This window comes from Oncorhynchus mykiss, chromosome 14 (genome assembly GCF_057628025.1).
Source record: "Oncorhynchus mykiss isolate SJ-2025 chromosome 14, ASM5762802v1, whole genome shotgun sequence".
Classification (NCBI taxonomy): Eukaryota; Metazoa; Chordata; class Actinopteri; order Salmoniformes; family Salmonidae; genus Oncorhynchus; species Oncorhynchus mykiss.
Window position 1 is genome coordinate 3,569,070 of NC_143035.1, and position 19,184 is coordinate 3,588,253.

The 19,184-nt window shown below is 42.8% G+C and overlaps 2 protein-coding genes across 12 annotated transcripts in view; both read left to right on the forward strand.

Annotated features, from left to right (window-relative positions):
* Positions 1-18,160, forward strand: part of LOC110488552 (mitogen-activated protein kinase kinase kinase kinase 4) — a 58,918-nt gene extending 40,758 nt beyond the window's left edge. For 4 of the 11 annotated variants that reach the window (XM_036942677.2, XM_036942679.2, XM_090198149.1 and 1 more), the window contains 12 exons: positions 358-470; positions 2,234-2,324; positions 3,290-3,481; positions 4,042-4,165; positions 4,567-4,734; positions 5,665-5,808; positions 6,366-6,500; positions 8,231-8,331; positions 9,722-9,871; positions 13,804-13,963; positions 14,901-15,040; positions 15,255-18,160. In XM_036942677.2, coding sequence (XP_036798572.1) covers positions 358-470; positions 2,234-2,324; positions 3,290-3,481; positions 4,042-4,165; positions 4,567-4,734; positions 5,665-5,808; positions 6,366-6,500; positions 8,231-8,331; positions 9,722-9,871; positions 13,804-13,963; positions 14,901-15,040; positions 15,255-15,338 — 1,602 coding nt within the window. In that variant the 3' untranslated portion in view covers positions 15,339-18,160. The remainder of the gene's footprint in view (positions 1-357; positions 471-2,233; positions 2,325-3,289; positions 3,482-4,041; positions 4,166-4,566; positions 4,735-5,664; positions 5,809-6,365; positions 6,501-8,230; positions 8,332-9,721; positions 9,872-13,803; positions 13,964-14,900; positions 15,041-15,254) is intronic. The other 7 variants (XM_036942680.2, XM_090198146.1, XM_090198152.1 and 4 more) reach the window with 2 other exon arrangements.
* A 492-nt stretch (positions 18,161-18,652) lies between these two features.
* Positions 18,653-19,184, forward strand: part of LOC110488553 (myotilin) — a 28,309-nt gene continuing 27,777 nt past the window's right edge. The window contains exon 1 of the mRNA XM_036942683.2: positions 18,653-19,019. The gene's annotated coding sequence lies outside the window, so the exon portion shown is untranslated. The remainder of the gene's footprint in view (positions 19,020-19,184) is intronic.

The following is a 19,184-nucleotide window of genomic DNA, read 5'->3' on the forward strand; positions in this document are numbered from 1 at the left end:
GCTTATCCGTTCTAGACCAAATAGTGCATCTTATGACTAGGCCTATTGATTTGATGTCAGAGGTATGCCATTCCGAGAAGTAATGCCAGTTAAGATTCCGGTCATTCCGACGGGACCAGAGGACAAGGCAGCAGATGGGGACCCCGTTCTGTCCCGTCTCTGATTCCCTCCAGAGGACACACAGTGTCCTTGTGTTTTATTCAATAGCATTCAGCCGTTTGTCATCTTCTTGTGACAATTATTCCTATATTCAATTAGCATTAGCAGTCCTGTATTATTATCATAAACGTGTCTGTCTCATGAATCCTGATGTCTGGTGTTCTATCTCTTATGTTATTCCCTGTGTTTCTGTCTCAGGGTTCTGGCCACTTATCTGGGGTCAAGTCCAATCTCAGTCCGTTTGTCAAGGCAACAGAGTACTCTTCTTCCAGTGATGAAGTCGGGAGTAGTGACGATGAGGAGACAACCAGGTGGGTTCACATAGGGCTGTGGCGGTCATGACATTTTGTCAGCCGGTAACTGTCATGCACATAAGTGCCGGTTTTACGATAATTGACAGTTAATTAACATCTCCAGGCTTCCATGCATGGCCTACAAGCCACTGATGAGGAACATTTGGAACATCTGCATTTTAAAAAGTTTTAAAAAATCAATTTAATATAGCCTACACCATCACAATATTTATTTTAGGCCGGTCTAAAGAAACATTATGATATGAAGAAATTGTAGCCTATTTCAGAAGAACAGAATAGCTTCTGAGTTGTCCTCATGTTAGGCCCTGATCTGGCTGTGCCATACACTAGTTCATTTGCAGACAAGATTTTCTTATACTTCCAGTGGCATTATTTTATGTTATTTAATAGAAGGAAGAATACAATTGAACATAGCTGAATAAAATAGAAAGGATATTTTTCCTAAACGATTTCCGTGAGAGTGCGCAGACATGCGGCTATTCTGTGTTGAGCAGTTAACAAAGTGATCAATTGAAATGCTTAATTTAGAGTTATTTATACAACTTTAGTTGTGATACAAACCTTAGGCTATAACTTTTGATTTCTAATACATTCTAAGGCTGCATGATGCGACTAATGATGATTTGAAAAGGGTTGCATGAAAGGCATGCGCTTTGCTCTGTTTTTTTGGGAGGCTGCACACACTTCATCTGTCTCTCATTCACAATTCGACAAGCACTTGATAATATTCTCCCCCATCAGACTATTCTCGATTTAATATATCACTTATACTAAATAAAATATGTGTCAAATTAGTTTGGATTCTGAACGGGCTGTTATCGGAACAGGGGCAGGGGAAAAAACATGTCACCGTATGCACTTAAATAGCGAATGGAGGACGCTTTTCCCCCAGTACATGCCAGCCAGGTAAGCTACTCCAGTTGTAAAGCGAAGCAATGTGCTTAATATTAGGAAAGTTGAGAAATAAATATAGTAGGCCTAGCCTATAGAAAGCTGATGGGATCCTCCTCTTTTTAATAAAGGCCATCAAAACTTAGTTCTCATGCAAAGCCTATAGAAATGTTGAACAACATGGGCTTATAGGAACACTTATTTCATTCCATGCATCAACCAGCTATGAGGAGCTGGCTCTCGCTGCGCAACAGGTCCCATTCCGCTCAAACTCTAAATGCCCGGGCCCTGATGAAGTGTTTGAATTTTGATTGCATTGATGTCAGTTTAATTAGAGGGACAATAGAGGCAATAGGAAGTTTGGTAGGCTACTATTGACCATCAGTGGCATCAGAGCGCAGTTTTGGAGAAGCCTAGTTACCGTGACTCGACAATCACATGGAATTTGACTGCGGTTATGACTCATGACTGCCGGTGTGGCGGTAATACGGTCACCGCAACAGCCCTAGGTTCACCTTGATTGATTGATCGATTTATTTATTTATACTTATACAGCCAAAAACAAGCAGTATTCAGTATAACCTCACCCGCGCTCACTGACTAACATACTACTAGGGCAGCAGGCAGCCTAGCGTTTAAGAGCGTTGGGAGGGTAAACGCAAGGTCGCTTATTCAAATCCCTGAGCCGACTAGGTGAAAAATCTGTCGATGTGCCCTTGAGCAAGGCACTTAACCCTAATTGCTCCTGTAAAACGCTCTGGATAAGACTGTCTGCTGAATGAATAAAATGTACTACGGTTGGGTCAAATGTTTTGTTAAACGTTGCGTGAGCCTCCTCTCTCTGACTGCTGTTGTATGTGTTTCTCCAGGTCTCCATTGAGTAATGGGAAGGGCAAGTTCTTCCGAGGAGCCCCCGATGGGATTGTCCTGCAGCCCCATCATAATCTCAACCAGACCACGGTATACATACACACCCTTCTGTCCACACACACCCCCACATCCATACAGTACTACCTCTAGGACATGTTGTGTAAAAGTACACTCATTTATTAGCTTTGAGAACTTCTCTCACTTGTAACGGATATTTATTCTGCACTTGATGAAAACTCATCGCACATTAAGTTTCAAACTCTTAACATTGAACGGGATGATGTTCCATGCTTTCAATCGATATTTTAGTCAGATAACAGATGGTGGTGTCCATTGTCTTCGGGTTCATAGCACAGTCAGCTTCATTAAATCGGTCTAATAGGTTGCTTAACATGGCTTCCCTGAACTGCTGATTTGGAAATTGGGTCATAGTCAGAGTTCAGGCTTGTTGTAACAGTGCAGATGCAGTGTGAAATCTCGTTACTTACTCACACAGGCAGCAGCATGCATTGACCCAAATGGTACCCTACTCCCTGGCTTATAAAGTTCGCTATTTTTGACCAGAGCCATATAGACCCTGGTCAAAACTAGTGTACGATATAGGGAATAGGGAGCCACTTGAGCTCAGCTGTGTCCCCGGTCCTGCGTGAGTCATTTGCATGACAAACACTAGAGGGCACTTTGTGCATACTAACTAAAACATGGAGCGGAGCAGAGGAGAGCCCATTGATGCCGTTCTCCCACAGGCCCCTCAGAGCCTCCTCCTCCTCCACCTCCAGTGATGAATGCAATGCCACTTGGCATGATGTAAGCAGGGCCTGATATCCTTGTTTAACTCACCCACTTAAAAAAAACAGTCATTGGAGACTTAGTGTCATGAAAACCTAAACAATGCCTTCCTGCCATAAGACAGCGTTAGCATTGGCGTGTGTGTAGATGCCGCTGCCTGTTCCTCCACACAGTGTTGTTGTGACACAGGGAATACAGAGTGACAGACGGGCAGTATTAACGAGGGATTATGCCGCTGTTCTGCTGTGTGTCTCTTCTCTAAGCAGAGCAGCGTGGCATCAGGCCTTAAGAGTGGCCAGCCACTACACAGGCCCATGGCTGTAGGATCAGAATGCAATGAGAATTACCTTCTCCCTGATCTTCTGCAGAAGAGCCCGGCCCATGAGCCCCTGGGGCAGCACGTACTGCATGACGTCATCTTCCCCCAGTCTCCGAGCGGACGAGGACCGCACTTTGATGTGAGTTCTCTAGAGGTCATAAAATGTTTAAAGGCCCAGCGCAGTCACAATTCTGTTTTCCTGTGTTTTGTACAACAGCTGAAGAAACTAACACTGTAAAAGTGTGAAAAAAATGTATCAGTGTTATTTCCTAATAGTTGCTGCTTGAAAATACAATCTACATAGGACGTTCTAATCAGCCTATTTTCATGGCCTGTTTGCATGTGCAGGATTTCGGTTTACCTGGTAGCATCACCAATAGACCAATAACAAAGAGAGTTCCAAACCTCTCTGCCGATAAACCGCTAGTTTTATATTTCCATCTCCCCACTGAAGACCACCCAGACAGTCCTAGCAAAATTCTTGCTTGAGAATTTTGTTCTTGCTAAAAACCTATTTTTGCCCATTTTATGTATCTTGATGTGAGTATTTTTCTCCACTAGGGGGAGATGAAGTAGCAGTTTTAGACTTGCACTCCCCCTTCCATCTCAAGATTGATATCAAGCCTACTGGAAGTCTTTGATTTATTGTTGTTGATGTTGTTTCATTTATATGAATTATGATTTTGGATGCCTTTGCAGAAGCCTGTAAACAGTCCTCCAGGGAAAAGCATCTCGTCCTCCTCCTCCTCCTCCTTCACTCCCTTCATTGACCCCAGGCTGCTGCAGATCTCTCCCCCTCAGAGCCCAGTGGGCTACAGTCCCAGTGAGTGCCAACATATACACACTCATACACACACACACATTTTGTATACACACACACACACACACACACACACACACACACACACACACACACACACACTATGCTACAAAGGAAATGCCCCATAGACATTCGAGCACTGCAGTAAATCACTGCATGCTAGGGTGGTCTCTAAACAGCTTGCTTTGGTCTATAAAAAGGACTATCTTATCATAAATCTCATTCAATGTATGTTTATATGTTAGTGTATTGTAAAATAAGAGGGGACAGAGGGGAGGGATTATCTCACATATGTTTTTTCTCCTGTACATGTTTACAGTAATTAGCATAAGATCAGATGCCTGACATCAAAATTACGTCCCATGGTTGTGAATACGAGTATTGGTTGTGCTTTTCCCCTCCAGCGAGTGGCAAGCCGCTCGCTAATCAGGAGCCAATCAGGAGAGAGGGGCACAGGAAGGGCTCCGTGGTTAACGTGAACCCCACCAACATCAGACCCCAGAGCGACACCCCCGAGATCCGCAAGTACAAGAAGAAGTTCAACACCGAGATCCTCTGTGCTGGACTGTGGGGTACACAACAGTTAAACACGCGACCCCTAGCCCTTAACCCCTAGAAAGGCACCTTTATAATAACATTGAGATCCTAACCCCCATCCCCTAGACACTTACTGTGTTGATCTGAAAGGATTGGATATGTATTACTGTGATATGGTAGTAGCTCTACCTTACAATACTGTCTAGAGCAGTAGTTCCTAACCTTTTTTGAACCGTGGCACACCCCACACCAAAAATGTCCCTATTAATGTATTTAGTGGTAATGACCCCCATCATCTATTTCCATGTGTAGCAAGTGAAGTGGAAGATTTCTAAACAATGCAAAATGGAATAGAAATTAAGGAATTAAGTTGGCTAAATGAAAAAGAGTTGGCTACAATGATCAACCAACAGGTAGCCTGTTGTTTCATATGAATGGCGTTGTAGACGAGGACTCAGCAAAATAGCCTCAATTAACCTTGCTACTGTAGCTAGCTAGCTTCTTTAAAAACAATTTGATGCAGTCAAAATAGGAACTACCAGATGGTATGATAGATAACCTATGGCAGCAACAAGTTTGTCTAATTAGCATGAGTCGGTTTGGCTACATTCTCTCACTCTCTCTCCCTCCCTCTAAACCACACACATAGACTGTCACATACACCGGCCTCTGCTCTTCTCTTGCCCCTCCCCCACCCTTCTGCTTAAACAAGCAGAGCGCAAAGCACCGTCTCTCTCTCTCTCTCTCTCTCTCTCTCTCTCTCTCTCTCTCGTCACTCAAGCAAGTTTCCATTAAAGTTTCTAGATAAATAAAATGTAAACGTGTATTTCGACTATCCGGATATCCGAAAAATTTTCATAATGTTTTTCAAAATAGTGAAATCATTTAAAATGCCCATCCCTAGTTTGTTGCTGAGGCTTGTGATGCTGAGGCCTATAATGCAGGTGCATGGTGTGTTGGTCCAGGTGTGAACCTGCTGGTGGGGACAGAGAATGGTCTGTGGCTGCTGGACAGGAGCGGTCAGGGGAAGGTCTACTCTCTGATCAGCAGGAGACGCTTCCAACAGATGGACGTTCTGGAGGGCCTCAATGTGCTCATCACCATCTCAGGTAATTGCACTAGTTACAGTAGTGCCACACACAAGTATATACAGTACATCTGTCACACACACAGATAAACATACACACACACACACACACACACACACACGCACACATACATACTTACATACATACATACATACATACACACAGATAAACACACACACACACACACACACACGCACACACACACACACACACATACACACACACACACAGATAAACATACACACACACACACACACACACATACACACACACACACATACACACACACACACACACATACACACACGCACACACACACATACACACACACACACAGGTAAACATACACACACACACATACACACACACACACATACACACACGCACACACACACATACACACACACACACAGGTAAACATACACACACACACACACATACACACACACACACACACACACTCACACACACATACACACACACACACACAAATAGTCAGTCTTGGAATGTTTTTTGCACCTACTTTTGCAGCCAATTCTCTAGTCCTCTAAACCCCATTACTGTCCCCTCTCTGACAGGTAAGAAGAACAAGCTGAGGTTGTACTACCTGTCGTGGCTACGAAACAAGATCCTACGGAACGACCCAGAGGTGGAGAAAAGGCAGGGCTGGACCTCAGTAGGAGACCTGGAAGGATGTGTGCACTACAAAGTTGGTGAGTATTCATTACCTGGCCTTAGATCATGAATGTGTTACGAAACCAATACCTAGCTTACGGATATTGTTGCACTCGCTTTGTCTAGGCGTCGTAGGCCTAGTTACATGGTCTGTAACCTGAATGAATGTGTGCATTTATATGAGAAATCAGCATATGCACCTAGGTGTTGAATGTACATGTGCCCAGGGAGACAGCAACCTTGCCTTGGTCCAGGGCCAGCTCTGTCTCTCTTGACCTCTTAGTCGGCCTGTCCAAGCGGATTCTCATTTGTTCAGATGGTGACGAAACATAAATATGTCCAAACTAAAGACTCAAAAACAAACGAAAGGCCTCATGGCTTCCAAAAAAAACCCAACAGGCTCACGGCTTGTAAGATGGGACACTGACTGACTATACCATTAATTGGCTGAACCTGATGTGCTTGTCAAGCCTTGGCTCAGCAACTAGACGCGGTTGCTGACACCTGGGGGATGGAGGGTGGAAGTATCTATGTCCTAACACTACCCCCCGCCCCCATATCATAACAATAGTGTCACGACTGATGTGTTGGATCAATCTTTCATTGTATTGCATGACCGGCCTATATGAGTGATGTTAAAAAATGTAGGCATATCACTGCTTTACCAAAGGTTTTTGTGTTGTTGTATTTTATTTTGTATTTTTTATTTCACCTTTATTTAACCAGGTAGGCTAGTTGAGAACAAGTTCTCATTTACAACTGCGACCTGGCCAAGATAAAGCATAGCAGTGTGAACAGACAACAACACAGAGTTACACATGGAGTAAACAATAAACAAGTCAATAACACAGTAGAAAAAAAGAAAAAAAAATAGTCTATATACATTGTGTGCAAAAGGCATGAGGAGGTAGGCGAATAATTACAATTTAGCAGATTAACACTGGAGTGATAAATGATCAGATGGTCATGTGCAGGTAGAGATACTGGTGTGCAAAAGAGCAGAAAATTAAAATAAATAAAAACAGTATGAGGATGAGGTAGGTAAATTGGGTGGGCTATTTACTGATCGACTATGTACAGCTGCAGTGATCGGCTGCACCAAAAGCAATGTGTATAATACAAGCAAACAACTATTTCAAGATGATTTGATCTATTCTCTGAGTATCTGACTCCATTAGAGCACAATAGGTCAGTGTGTGAGATTGTGGGTGCATGTGAACTGGGTGTGAGGGAGTGATTGTGTGTCACGGTGTAGTGCTAGTGCTGAGCTCAGGCGATGTGAGCCTCTCTTTCCTGCGACTCTTCCTGAGGTTAGTAAGAGTGTTGACAGAGTGAGGACAGCTCAGGGACTCCAACCAAGGAAGGATGTGATGTCATAGTGAAGCACTGTCCTTCCCAATCCTTCCCAGCACTCCCCTCTGTATTGTTTCTCATAGTTGGAGGCATGCTGCTATTGCCTCAGTGAAAGGCAATTGGCTTCCTGCCTTTCAAATCTTAGTTTACACAAGAGTTTCGTCCTAAATGGCACCATATTCCTTACATTGGCCTTGGTCAAAAGTAGTGCACTAAATATGGAATAGGTCGCAATTTGGGGCACAACCACAAACCTCTTTGTTGAGATTGTCTAGTGATCATTAGTTCAAGACCACTGACACGTAAGTATTACAGACTGATGTAGTGACAGCTTTTATCTTGTTCTGTTTCCATTATGGGAGAAATCGCTAATCCTAATTGAAATCCCTGCTTTTTTTGTTACATGTCATTTCAGTTCGATATGAGAAGATTAAGTTCCTGGTGATTGCCTTGAAGAATGCTGTGGAGGTGTATGCATGGGCTCCCAAGCCTTACCACAAGTTCATGGCTTTCAAGGTGAGAGTCACATCAAATATGTATGGAGGAAAATAATCACATCCACATGAAGTGGAGTGGTCGGAATATGATATCATTAATGGTGCATCACTGCAAGACTACTTTCCACTACCACGGTGCTTACCAATGGAACAGCAAGAGGAACTGCCCATCCCTTCCTTCAGGCTCTGCTCAAACCCAACACCTCAACCCAAGCACTCCCAACACCTCAGGTCTCTTTGCACTCCCACACCTACGGGAGGGCAGCTCCCGCTCAGCCTAGTCCAAGCTCTTCTCTGTCCTGGCACGCCAATGGTGGAAACAGCTTCCCACTTACTAAAATGTAAAAATGTCAAATGTCAACACTACCTTCCACTTGTCTTCTTCTCTATGGCGATGTCCTTTCATTGTAGCCTGGGTGCCACTCCTTATGGAATTGTCATGACCATGTTTGGCTTGAAGTAGGCATACGCACAAACGGATCTGGGACCGGGATACTTTCGTTGTGAATCTAGAATGCTCTAATGATAGACAAAGAGAATATGTAATGCTATTAAGGTCACCTTGACAACACTGTCCTAGTTCTGAACTCTCCTCAGTGGCTTGCCCTACTTCTTACACATCTTTCTAGAATGAACCGTTTTAATTATTTCTACTCACTGCACAGAAACCATGAAATATACTAACCTTGGTGGTCACCATGGGTTAGCTCCTAGTGTTAGCTCCTGGGTGTACAAAACATTAGGAACACCTGCTCTTTCGATGACACAGAATGACCAGGTTAATCCATCTGAACGCTATGATCCCTTAAGTCCACTCTAATCACTGTAGATGAAGGGGAGGAGAGTTTAAAGAAGGATTGAGACAATTGAGACAGGGATTGTGTATGTGTGCCATTCAGATGGTGAATTGGCAAGACAAAATATTGAAATATGGCTTTGAATGGGGTATGGTAGTAGGTGTCGAAAGCGTGAAAAACCCAGCGTTGCAATTCGTGACACAATCAAAACGGTGCGCACCGTTTTGATTGTGTCACGAATTGCAACGCTGAGTTTTTCACGCTCAACAGTTGTCTGTTTGAATCAAGAATGGTCCACCACTCAAAGGACATCCAGCCAACTTAACACAACTGTGGGAAGCATTGGCGTCAACATGGGCCAACATCCCTGTGGTACGCTTTCGACACCTTGTAGAGTCAATGAATTGAGGATGTTTTGAGGGCAAAAGTTCCTAATGTTTTGTACACGCAGTGTATGTCTTCACCAGGAAAAACTATTGGCTCTAGTTATACTGTATACTATAAATATAGTTATACTGTATACTATAAATATAGTTATACTCTATACTGTATACTATAAATATAGTTATTCCTAAGTCATTCCTAATGTTTGTCCTTGTTGTGTGTATCCAGTCATTCGGCTCGCTCCCCCAGAGGCCTCTGTCTGTGGACCTGACGGTGGAGGATGGACAAAGACTCAAGGTCATCTACGGTTCCCTGGCGGGCTTCCACGCCATCGACGTGGACTCGGGGACGCCCTACGACCTCTACTTGCCAACGCACGTGAGTCCTCCACCCCCAACTCAACCTCAACCCCAGCCTCCTCTAAACTCTCCCACACCCCCTCCACCCTCTCCCCACCCCAGCCTTCTTTCTCCCTCTCAGGGCCATGCAGCCTGGGTCTTTGGGTCTCTGCCAGACCTCCAGCCTACAGTTTCTGTGTCTCTATTCTACAGCAGATAAGCAGCTCTTCTCCTCTGCACCCACGCCACTCAGCGTGATCTTTTGTTCTGACTCAGAGTTGACGTGGGTAGAAGCTGTTTGCCACCACAGCCAGTTGACTAATGTGGTTGATACAGTATAATATCGACAGGATGGGTTTGTGTTTAAGCCAGGCCTGCTACTGTCAGTATCTGACCTTGTGGCACTTGTCTTTGGAGCGGCAGGCAGCCTGGCGGTTAACAGCGTTGGGCCAGTAACTGAAAGTCGCTCTGGATAGGAGCGTCTGCTAAATGACTAAAAAGTCAAATGCAAATGGATTTCTCGAAAAGCCCCTCGTAGAAATTCTGCTCTGTCACGGTTTAAGCTCAAACATCACTTACCTCAGAGCAAAGGAGATACAGTGCATTTAGGGAGCTTTTCCTCTCGGGAGCAAACAGATTTACTGAAAAATAACTCAAGCTTCACTCCAGTAATCTACCGCGGTCACAACAGTTGTCTGAAGATACAGGGAGGTCAGCCTTGGTCAGTTATCAGTTCATCTCAGTGGTAGCTGTGTTTGGCTGACTACCAGGAAGTGAATGAGGCTAAGAATGACTGAGTAGCCAGCTGAACCAAGTGATGGATATTGTCTTAGTTAGAACTTCTAACCCCTCTATGAGGCTCAAGATGTAGCAGGGTGGAATAATGCAGATGTGCAGATTGTTGCACTCTTAGTCACTGTGGACAGGGGAGCTGAGGCAGCCTCTACTCTTAATGATGAGAATCGCACACACCCACACAATTCTGCAGAGAGCTGCTGGGAGCTGAGAACCAGAGCAGAGGAAGAATACATTCTCAGAAGGAAATTAGCTCTATTACACACTCACAATACACACTCACACACACATACACTTGCACACTCACTTTTGTGCGTACATCCACACAAATATAGACTTGTACACACACGCACACACACTGTACCACCTCCCAGTGCTGTGCCCTCAGAGGTGTGCTGTGGCTCTATCCCACTTCTCCCACTGTGCTGGCCCACATAGCTATCATTGGCTGCTTCTCTTTGGCCCCAGTCTCCAGCCATGTGTGCTACTTTTCACCAGATAGATAGCTCTAAAAATACCTTGGCAGCGCCGGCAAACCATGTGCCTGCTAAAGTGACCTGTTATTCTCCCATTTTTTCTCATAACAGTGATATATTTAGAGAGCACTACCACACACTCGATAACACTGGTGCCTTAGTCTCTTACACTGCAGCGGAAGAGAAGAGTCCTTCTCTTTTACCCGATCACTCGCTCTCACATTCACTCTCGTATTCACTCTCTCTCACTGACACTCACTGGTCCGCTCATTCTTTCCTTCACACACACACACAACTTTTCTCCCACGTACGTTCTCCCTGCTGGCTGCGGTTGATGATGAGATGATAAGGATACCGAGGCAGCGGATTAAGATAGCGCTGCGTCTGTGGATGCCAGTGTTGATGCTGAGGATTGTGGTGGCACAGCCACAGTGGCATGAGGACAGCCGGTGGCAGCTGGGGGGACAGGCTCTCGGCCGGGCAAGTATGGGGATCCTGTGGTGACTAACACTGGCCCTGTGGTAACTTACACAGGTCCTGTGGTGACTTACACTGATCCTGTGGTGACTTACCCTGGTCCTGTGGTGACTTACACTGGTCCTGTGGTGACTGTGACTTACTGTACATAGAAGCTTTTGGGGTTGTTTGAGGTGTTGGTTTGTTTGGGGATTTGGGGTTTGAGGTTATACCTGCTGTTTAAGCTACTAGTCTAAGCCAGTACGTGGACTCGCTTATAGCAGCTCTTATGTAGAAGGACTTTGTTATAATCTTCTTATACGAAGATTATTGTAGATCTCTTGTGGTCTTAGAAACGTTGTGTATGTGAATGTGTGAATGTTGCATCCTCAGAGAGATAACAGAGTCTAAAAGACCGTCTCATTGTTTGAATGTTAGCTATTATGCAAGTGCTTATGAGGGACCTGGGGGGGGGGTCAGAAGTGGCTCCCTCCTCCGCCTCGCTGCCACTTATTCAACCCAAGATGCTGTTCAGTGGTTATATTCATAGGTTGCACCTCCGTCACTCGGTCGCATCATGCCATTGTTATGAACGTTCTCAAGCCGCCCTCTATCAGCGGCGCCATAATGGTGCCCTAAAGTGATGATAAGCCCAAGTCATTCTGGACAGAGGCTAAATTACACTATAGTGCCTGGCAATACGATGACATTGCTAAAGTAGTCAAATATTTATTAGGAAACAACTTTGCCAGCATTACCAGGTCATCAAATGTACTTTAGACAGATGGCAAAATTGTCATTAGATAGCAAAGCAATGCTAACGTTAGCTTGCTAAAGTCCAGTGGCCTCCCCTCAATCTTAGCTAGCTAGCTAACGTTATACTGCATCTAAAGTCAACATGGTGACATCAAAATTATGACAAAAGGTTTTCCTACCAATTATTTGCCTGCTGTTGAATGTCATTGTATTTCCAAGCCACTTTAATGCACTTTTGATGAAATCTTCATCAGCGCTCATTGACGAAGCATTGAGTAGTATCAGGCATCAGTCCAAAACGAACGTTCAAAACAAGTATTGTGACGAAACATGCAACCCGTGAGTAGCTCTGCATCACATCTCAGTGGAGCTCACCCAGCCATAGTAACAACACTCATTTGGGTATCTGAGTTGCATCCCAATGTCAGGGGAGAAAGAGCTGATCACTGAGCGTCTTTGCCAAATGAGATTGTAATTAAAGAAATTAAGTGAAAACATTGTATGGCAATTAATTAGCTGAGACAGAATCAATTAAGCGTTGTCACCCTCTCTCTGTTGCCACCTTGTAGTCAGTGACTCGGCTGATTCAACATGTTGTTTAGCCTCAGTTCACTGACTCTGAACCAGCTTCTCATCAAACAGAATGAATCCAGATGGTTCCAGGGAGGGAGAGTGGGAGTGTGAGGGAGCAATGATACTTTGTTTTATTAGCCAATGTTATCTGGTAGGCTTAGGCGATATACCGTATATACCGTATACTGGGGTATTTAGACATACCGACGGATTCATTTTAATACCGGGGGCTGCAGGGGTGTGTGCTACGCCACAGCTTATAACTAACCAAAAGTTAACTATCCAAGATGTGCCTAATCAATTATATCCAGCTCAGGACTCCAGCTATGCATTTGGATTGCTAACTTGCTAGCTCAGTGGCTAGATGGCAAGATCAAGCTACTTGGTTACACTAGAGACAATCCAGCCCCTTCTGGATCAAGATCCATATATATTTTTTTTACTTTTTATTTATTTTAAGGAATAGCACCGCTTGTGTGCACTTCCGATAATACCCAGTATGGTACAGAAATAGTGTGAAAGTCTTGATACTGTCCAAACCTATTAGTTGGTGTATTAGGAGGATTACCCCTGGTGATGTGGATGTAGCTGGGTGAGTACTGCTGTTGCTGGTAGAGATGATGAGGTTTGGAGTGAGAGTGCTGTGTTGTGCTGCACTTCCCATTGTCGTCAAATCAAGTCAAGTCAATTGTTATTTTCCAACAGGGAAATTGAGTTTGCAGACAGAATAATACCATATAACACTGTACTAGAGAGCTACACTATATAAAACATTATGGATGTGTCTTAAATTGCACCTGTCAGGCCCATAGGGCTCTGGTCAATAGTAGTGCACTATATAGGGGATACCATGCCATTTGAGACGTAACCCATCTTATCCTCATCTCATCTGATTGTGTGTGTTTGTCTGTCTTAGATCCAGGGTGTGATCCGGCCCCATGCCATCATCATCCTACCCAACAGCAGTGGCATGGAGGTTCTGGTGTGTTATGAAGACGAGGGGGTCTACATAGACACCTATGGACGCATCACCAAGGAAACAGTGCTGCAGTGGGGAGAGATGCCTGCATCTGTCGGTGAGTTTCTGTACATCGTAGCCACCCACCAAATCAAAACCTGCAGGCTGTACGTGTGAGAGAGAGAGAGAGAGAGAGAGAGAGAGAGAGAGAGAGAGAGAGAGAGAGAGAGAGAGAGAGAGAGAGAGAGAGAGAGAGAGAGAGAGAGAGAGAGAGAGAGAGAGAGAGAGAGAGAGAGAGAGAGAGAGAGAGAGAGAGAGAGAGAGAGAGAGAGAGAGAGAGAGAGAGAGAGAGAGAGAGAGAGAGAGATTCCACCTCCACTCGGATTGAAAAACTAGCGCTTATAAGTCTAATTTTATATTAAAATGGATAGATTTGATAGACCTGCAGACCCAGACCATTTTAAAAATAGAGCATGTCTCTTGTATTGACCCTTTTTGTTATGCCGCAAGCAAGAAGTTAACCTTATTTATTGTACTTGGATCACTGGGTGCAAAGAGGAGTCAAGCTGGATCCAACTCCTCTAGACAGATTTGGGACAGTGGCTCTAAAAATAAGATGTTCTGTTAGACTCATTTAGTTGGGTCCATTGGCCAGGTCATTATTCAAGGGGAAAGGGTGTCTGTGGGGAATAGACTCACAGACAGGACAGCGCTCAGCCGAGTCTGGACCAGAGTATATAGAGTGTAAATAAACTCTGGGTGTAGGCTCTAAAGAGGAGAGTGTGGTAAAGGGGAACCTATTGATTTTCATCTTTAGATGCGTCTCGAGATTGGTTTACAACATGGCACTCACTGAGAGGCAGAAACCCTTGGAGGGTCTAAAACCCTGAGTGTGTAGTCTAGTGACTAAAGGTGCATCCCAAGTGGCACATTATTCCCTTTATAGTGTACTACTTTTGACAAGAGCCATACGGGCCCTGGTCAAAAGTAGTATAGGGAATAAGGTGCCATTTGTGCCAAAATCTGAGTCTGTGATGGTGTGTGTGTCTCCACAGCCTACCTGCAGTCCAACCAGGTGATGGGCTGGGGAGACAAAGCCATCGAGCTGAGGTCAGCTAACACAGGCAACCTTGAGGGAGTCTTCATGCACAAGAAGGCCCAGAAACTCAAATTCCTGTGTGAGAGGAATGACAAGGTAAGATAACATCCCAATGTCACCAAAACATACCTTGGGCAAAGCTCACATGACACCCTATTCCCCCCATATTACTTGTAGGGCTTACATAGGGCTTGGCTAGATACAGAAAATATGTCCTAGCATACCCTATGTTGTTCTTAATATTGTAGGTGTTGAATATTATACCGGAAGTTGTAAATGTTTAACTGCTTCATCTATTTTCTGTGTGAAGGTGTTCTTTGCCTCAGTGCAGTCAGGTGGCAGCAGCCAGATCTACTTCATGACACTGGGCCAAAACTCTCTGTTCAACTGGTGAGCTCTGGGGCTTGAAAACAACAAACATTCATACAGGGATCATCTCAGAAACAACATGAATTATGCTCAGATACAGTCCTCTTAAAAACTGAAGTTACACTTTAGTAGTACAGCTACAAAACCCCATGCATATGAGGATACAACATTAGCAATCAGCATTAATTTATTATTTTTTGTGGCTAAGGCCAACACATTGGTTTTATGCTGGTTATTTCAAGTCTCTAGCTCTAGTTGTGAATATTACGCCTTAATAGCCATACACAGGGCTTCTTCTTTATGTTTTGAAATACATCGGCCACCAACATTTGAATTCATATTGATCTCAATATCACATGGACTTAAAAGCACAATTGCTTCTTTGTTTATATCCGAAATGCATCAACACGTTTTTTATTAAGTGATTGTTGGTATATTCATCACTGTATTATTAGCAAGTGCCATTGTTGGTGTTAAATCCTATTTACCATCCAGTATTATTTGCAAGTATTATGTGCTTTTAAAGTTGCACAGTCAAGTTGCACGTCAGGAAATGAAAATCAAATGTTGTTACTCCAAAGGGAGTGACAAAACATAAGTCCCTTAGTAATGAAGAGTGCATTAGAAAGAATACAGATTAGTGGGCTAGTAATCGTTTTTAAACGTAGACACTGATACTGCAAATGGCTTGTCCTTATTTCTCACTATTAAGTCAATTTACTGCCCTTGCAATTCCAATGGTGTATACTTAGTTTTACGGTCTCCACTTTCTAGTCGTAATTTAGATGACCAAATAGGCATTATATACCCTGTTGCATCTCTTGATATAGAACAGATCATGTTTTGCATTAAGTCGTTTTATAAGAGGAAGAAGAAAAGGATCAGGATGTTGACCTCGTGCTATATAGGTATTTTTGTACGTAAGTGGATGTACATATTATTTGCACTGTTTTCTAGATATTTTATATCCACTGGTCATCTCTATGTACAGGTTAATGGATTTGCAAATGATCTAGCCCTTTGCACTATGACCACTTTTGTAAATGTTCAATGTAAAATGCTTTATTGTCACTGTGTAATACATTTGAAGTCCTTTATTTACAAAAATTTGATAGCATCACATTAAACAGAGATTGCATCTGATTTAGATCAAGCTAAATCTTCTATTTAATACATCATGATCTAAAAAATGATGTTATAACAGCAAAAGGCTTTCAACTCTTTAAATTATAAAATATATACTCTTTTGTAAAAAAAAAAAAATGTTTGTTAAAGGACATTGAAATAATTGATCTGTACCACAAATGTGAAATGTAAACTCAAATCAATTGTATTTTTTTTCCAGTTTTATTTTGTTTTGCTTTTTTTTGCCACCAAATGGAGCTCAACATTTTCATTTCAAATCCAGTTTGGACAATTATAGTTACTTTATCCTCATGGTAGAAATACTGCAGCTGGTTCTGTATTTTCAACTGAAAAGGAACTTTTTCAAGGGACAGTTTGATATGATGTTGTTATTTTGTTGTTACCAAAAAGCATCTCATATTTTTATGTGAGCATTCACTCATGAGGTGTATTCAACTGACAATATATTTAGATTAGAAGGAATAGCCAGTTAGGTACTCAGTTTCACATAGCAATTATTTGAACGTATATTTACCCTATAATGATTTCCATGAAGTTTCCATGAACTAATGCTTTCATTGTCATTGGTCTAATTCGCAGATTTTTACAGAACTTACATTCTGACTGAGATTTGTAGTCAAGGCAAAGTGGTAAGGAATCAATCAAATTGAGTTTTGACTAAACGTTTTTATTAATAGATCGGTTTTAATTAAGTATTTTTGAAAATAGTAACAGAGCACTCAGTTGATATCTCATTAATTTGGCATGTATGATGCAAATGTTATAATTTGTCAATTTCAAATAAGAGATTGAATGGGTAGATTTAAACCATTTAAACTTTTTATCCTGAACTTACATTTGAACAAGCTTTTCCTGTTTTTTTATGCCTAAGTAGAACTTGTGACAGTGAGTTACTATATTGTCCATTTGTAAACAGTTATTAATTAATTATGTCTATAAAAAACAGGGATTTTAAGCAAAAGTTGTGATATCAGACATGTTACTGAGTTAAATAATCATTTTTTCAACTGACAGTTATATTGCAGTTGAGGATTGTGAGTCATAGCACTCGCTGTGTCATTTCCCCTCCTATCCACCCCCATATTTCAGGAAGTGCTCTTGTATGAAATCATGGGTTTGCTTGTCCTATTGTGAGGTGTGTGCTGTAGGAAGGACTGAGGAGGTTGATGATGGTTTGTGTCAGGTGTGTGTCGTGTAGCTGTGAAGATTCCTCTCTGCTTTATATGATGCAGAGCAAATTGAGTTTTTGTTCTCGGGAATTTGAGTAAGATGGAGAAAGAATTCCGAAAGGTTTTTGATGTTGAGTGTAGTTGACGGTTATATGAGATTTTATTGAATAGACTGGTAGACCAATCAGTCTTGATCCATTTTTCCCCTACAAAATATATATATATATATATATATAGTGTATAAAAAACAATTAGAATAAAGTTGACCACTTTAAATTGATAAATATCCACAAAATATATTGTTTCCTTACCTGTTATTTTTCCATTTTGTTTTTGAAATTGTGTTGCAATATCATTTGTATTTTATTTAGTCCTTTCTTTTGTCTTACTTTTGCTTTATTTTTGCACTGGAAGTTTCTTATCATTTTACAGCATGTACTGTATACTCAACCCGTGAAATTAATTAGTAACACTAATTGAGGTGTTATTGTATAAAAAAAAAACTGTTGAACAATAAAAGATGTAGACAAATTATTGTGATGTTCAGTGGTTCATTGAATAACATTGGAACAATATCAACTTACCAAAACGATACATTTGGAGGTAGTCTAGGACTATGTCATTCTTATGGTTATACTTTAAGAACAGCATCTAGAGTACGGAAGAGGTTTTTTCTGTGGACCGACCTTATAACGTTCCCAAGTTATTAATGTCACACAACACCTGTGCCAATCAGTGATCGAGCTGGGAGCTGAAACAGGAAACATGGGTTCCATCTTCACCCGGAACCAAGTCTGACTGGCACCCAATGTAATAGGGACTTCCACACAAGAGCTATTTCTTACGTATGATGCATTCCACCTGCACATGATGATTCAAGACTTCCATTTAATTTCCACATGCTTACAGTATTCCTGTATCTGCTGAAGCAGTCAACAGTGTTTGGGCAGCGTGCTAGCTAGGGTCTGGTCTATATTTGCGGGTCAGAATGTTTAGTTCTCTGGTTAACTGTGGAGTCAGCTGTGTCAGATGGAAGGGAGGTAACCTGAGACGGGCCCTAGCTCACTTCCTCAACCAACTCCCTCCTCAGGCTCAGTCAGACGCTGCTATAGTGGAGCTGGTGGCTCTCAGTCCCAGCCACTGCCATGGCTGCCTCCCCCACCTAACACTCCCCCTGACACCCCCCACCACCACCCATCCACCTCCCTCCCGTCTGGATACCACCCCTGTAGATGACAGTTGAGTGGTGCTCAGAGAAGGACCCTCTGCGCCCCCTTGGTGAGCAGGGAAGAGAGTGTGCCAGGGAGAGGAGCAGAGAGAACCGTTTGTCTGCCTGTCTCACACAGTACAGTCATCACCCATTGGACTAGTAGCTGCACAGTGGTCCACTGGTAAGGTCTCTGCATGGTGTGGGGCTTTTTATTTTCCCCAGAGGAACCATTAGTTGGGTGGTCTAGGGGTCAGGTGTTGGTACAGCTTAGGATCATCTGGCTTATGTCACCGGATCCTTACTCAAAATATGTCCTGGTTTATGTTCAACTGTTGACTATACATAA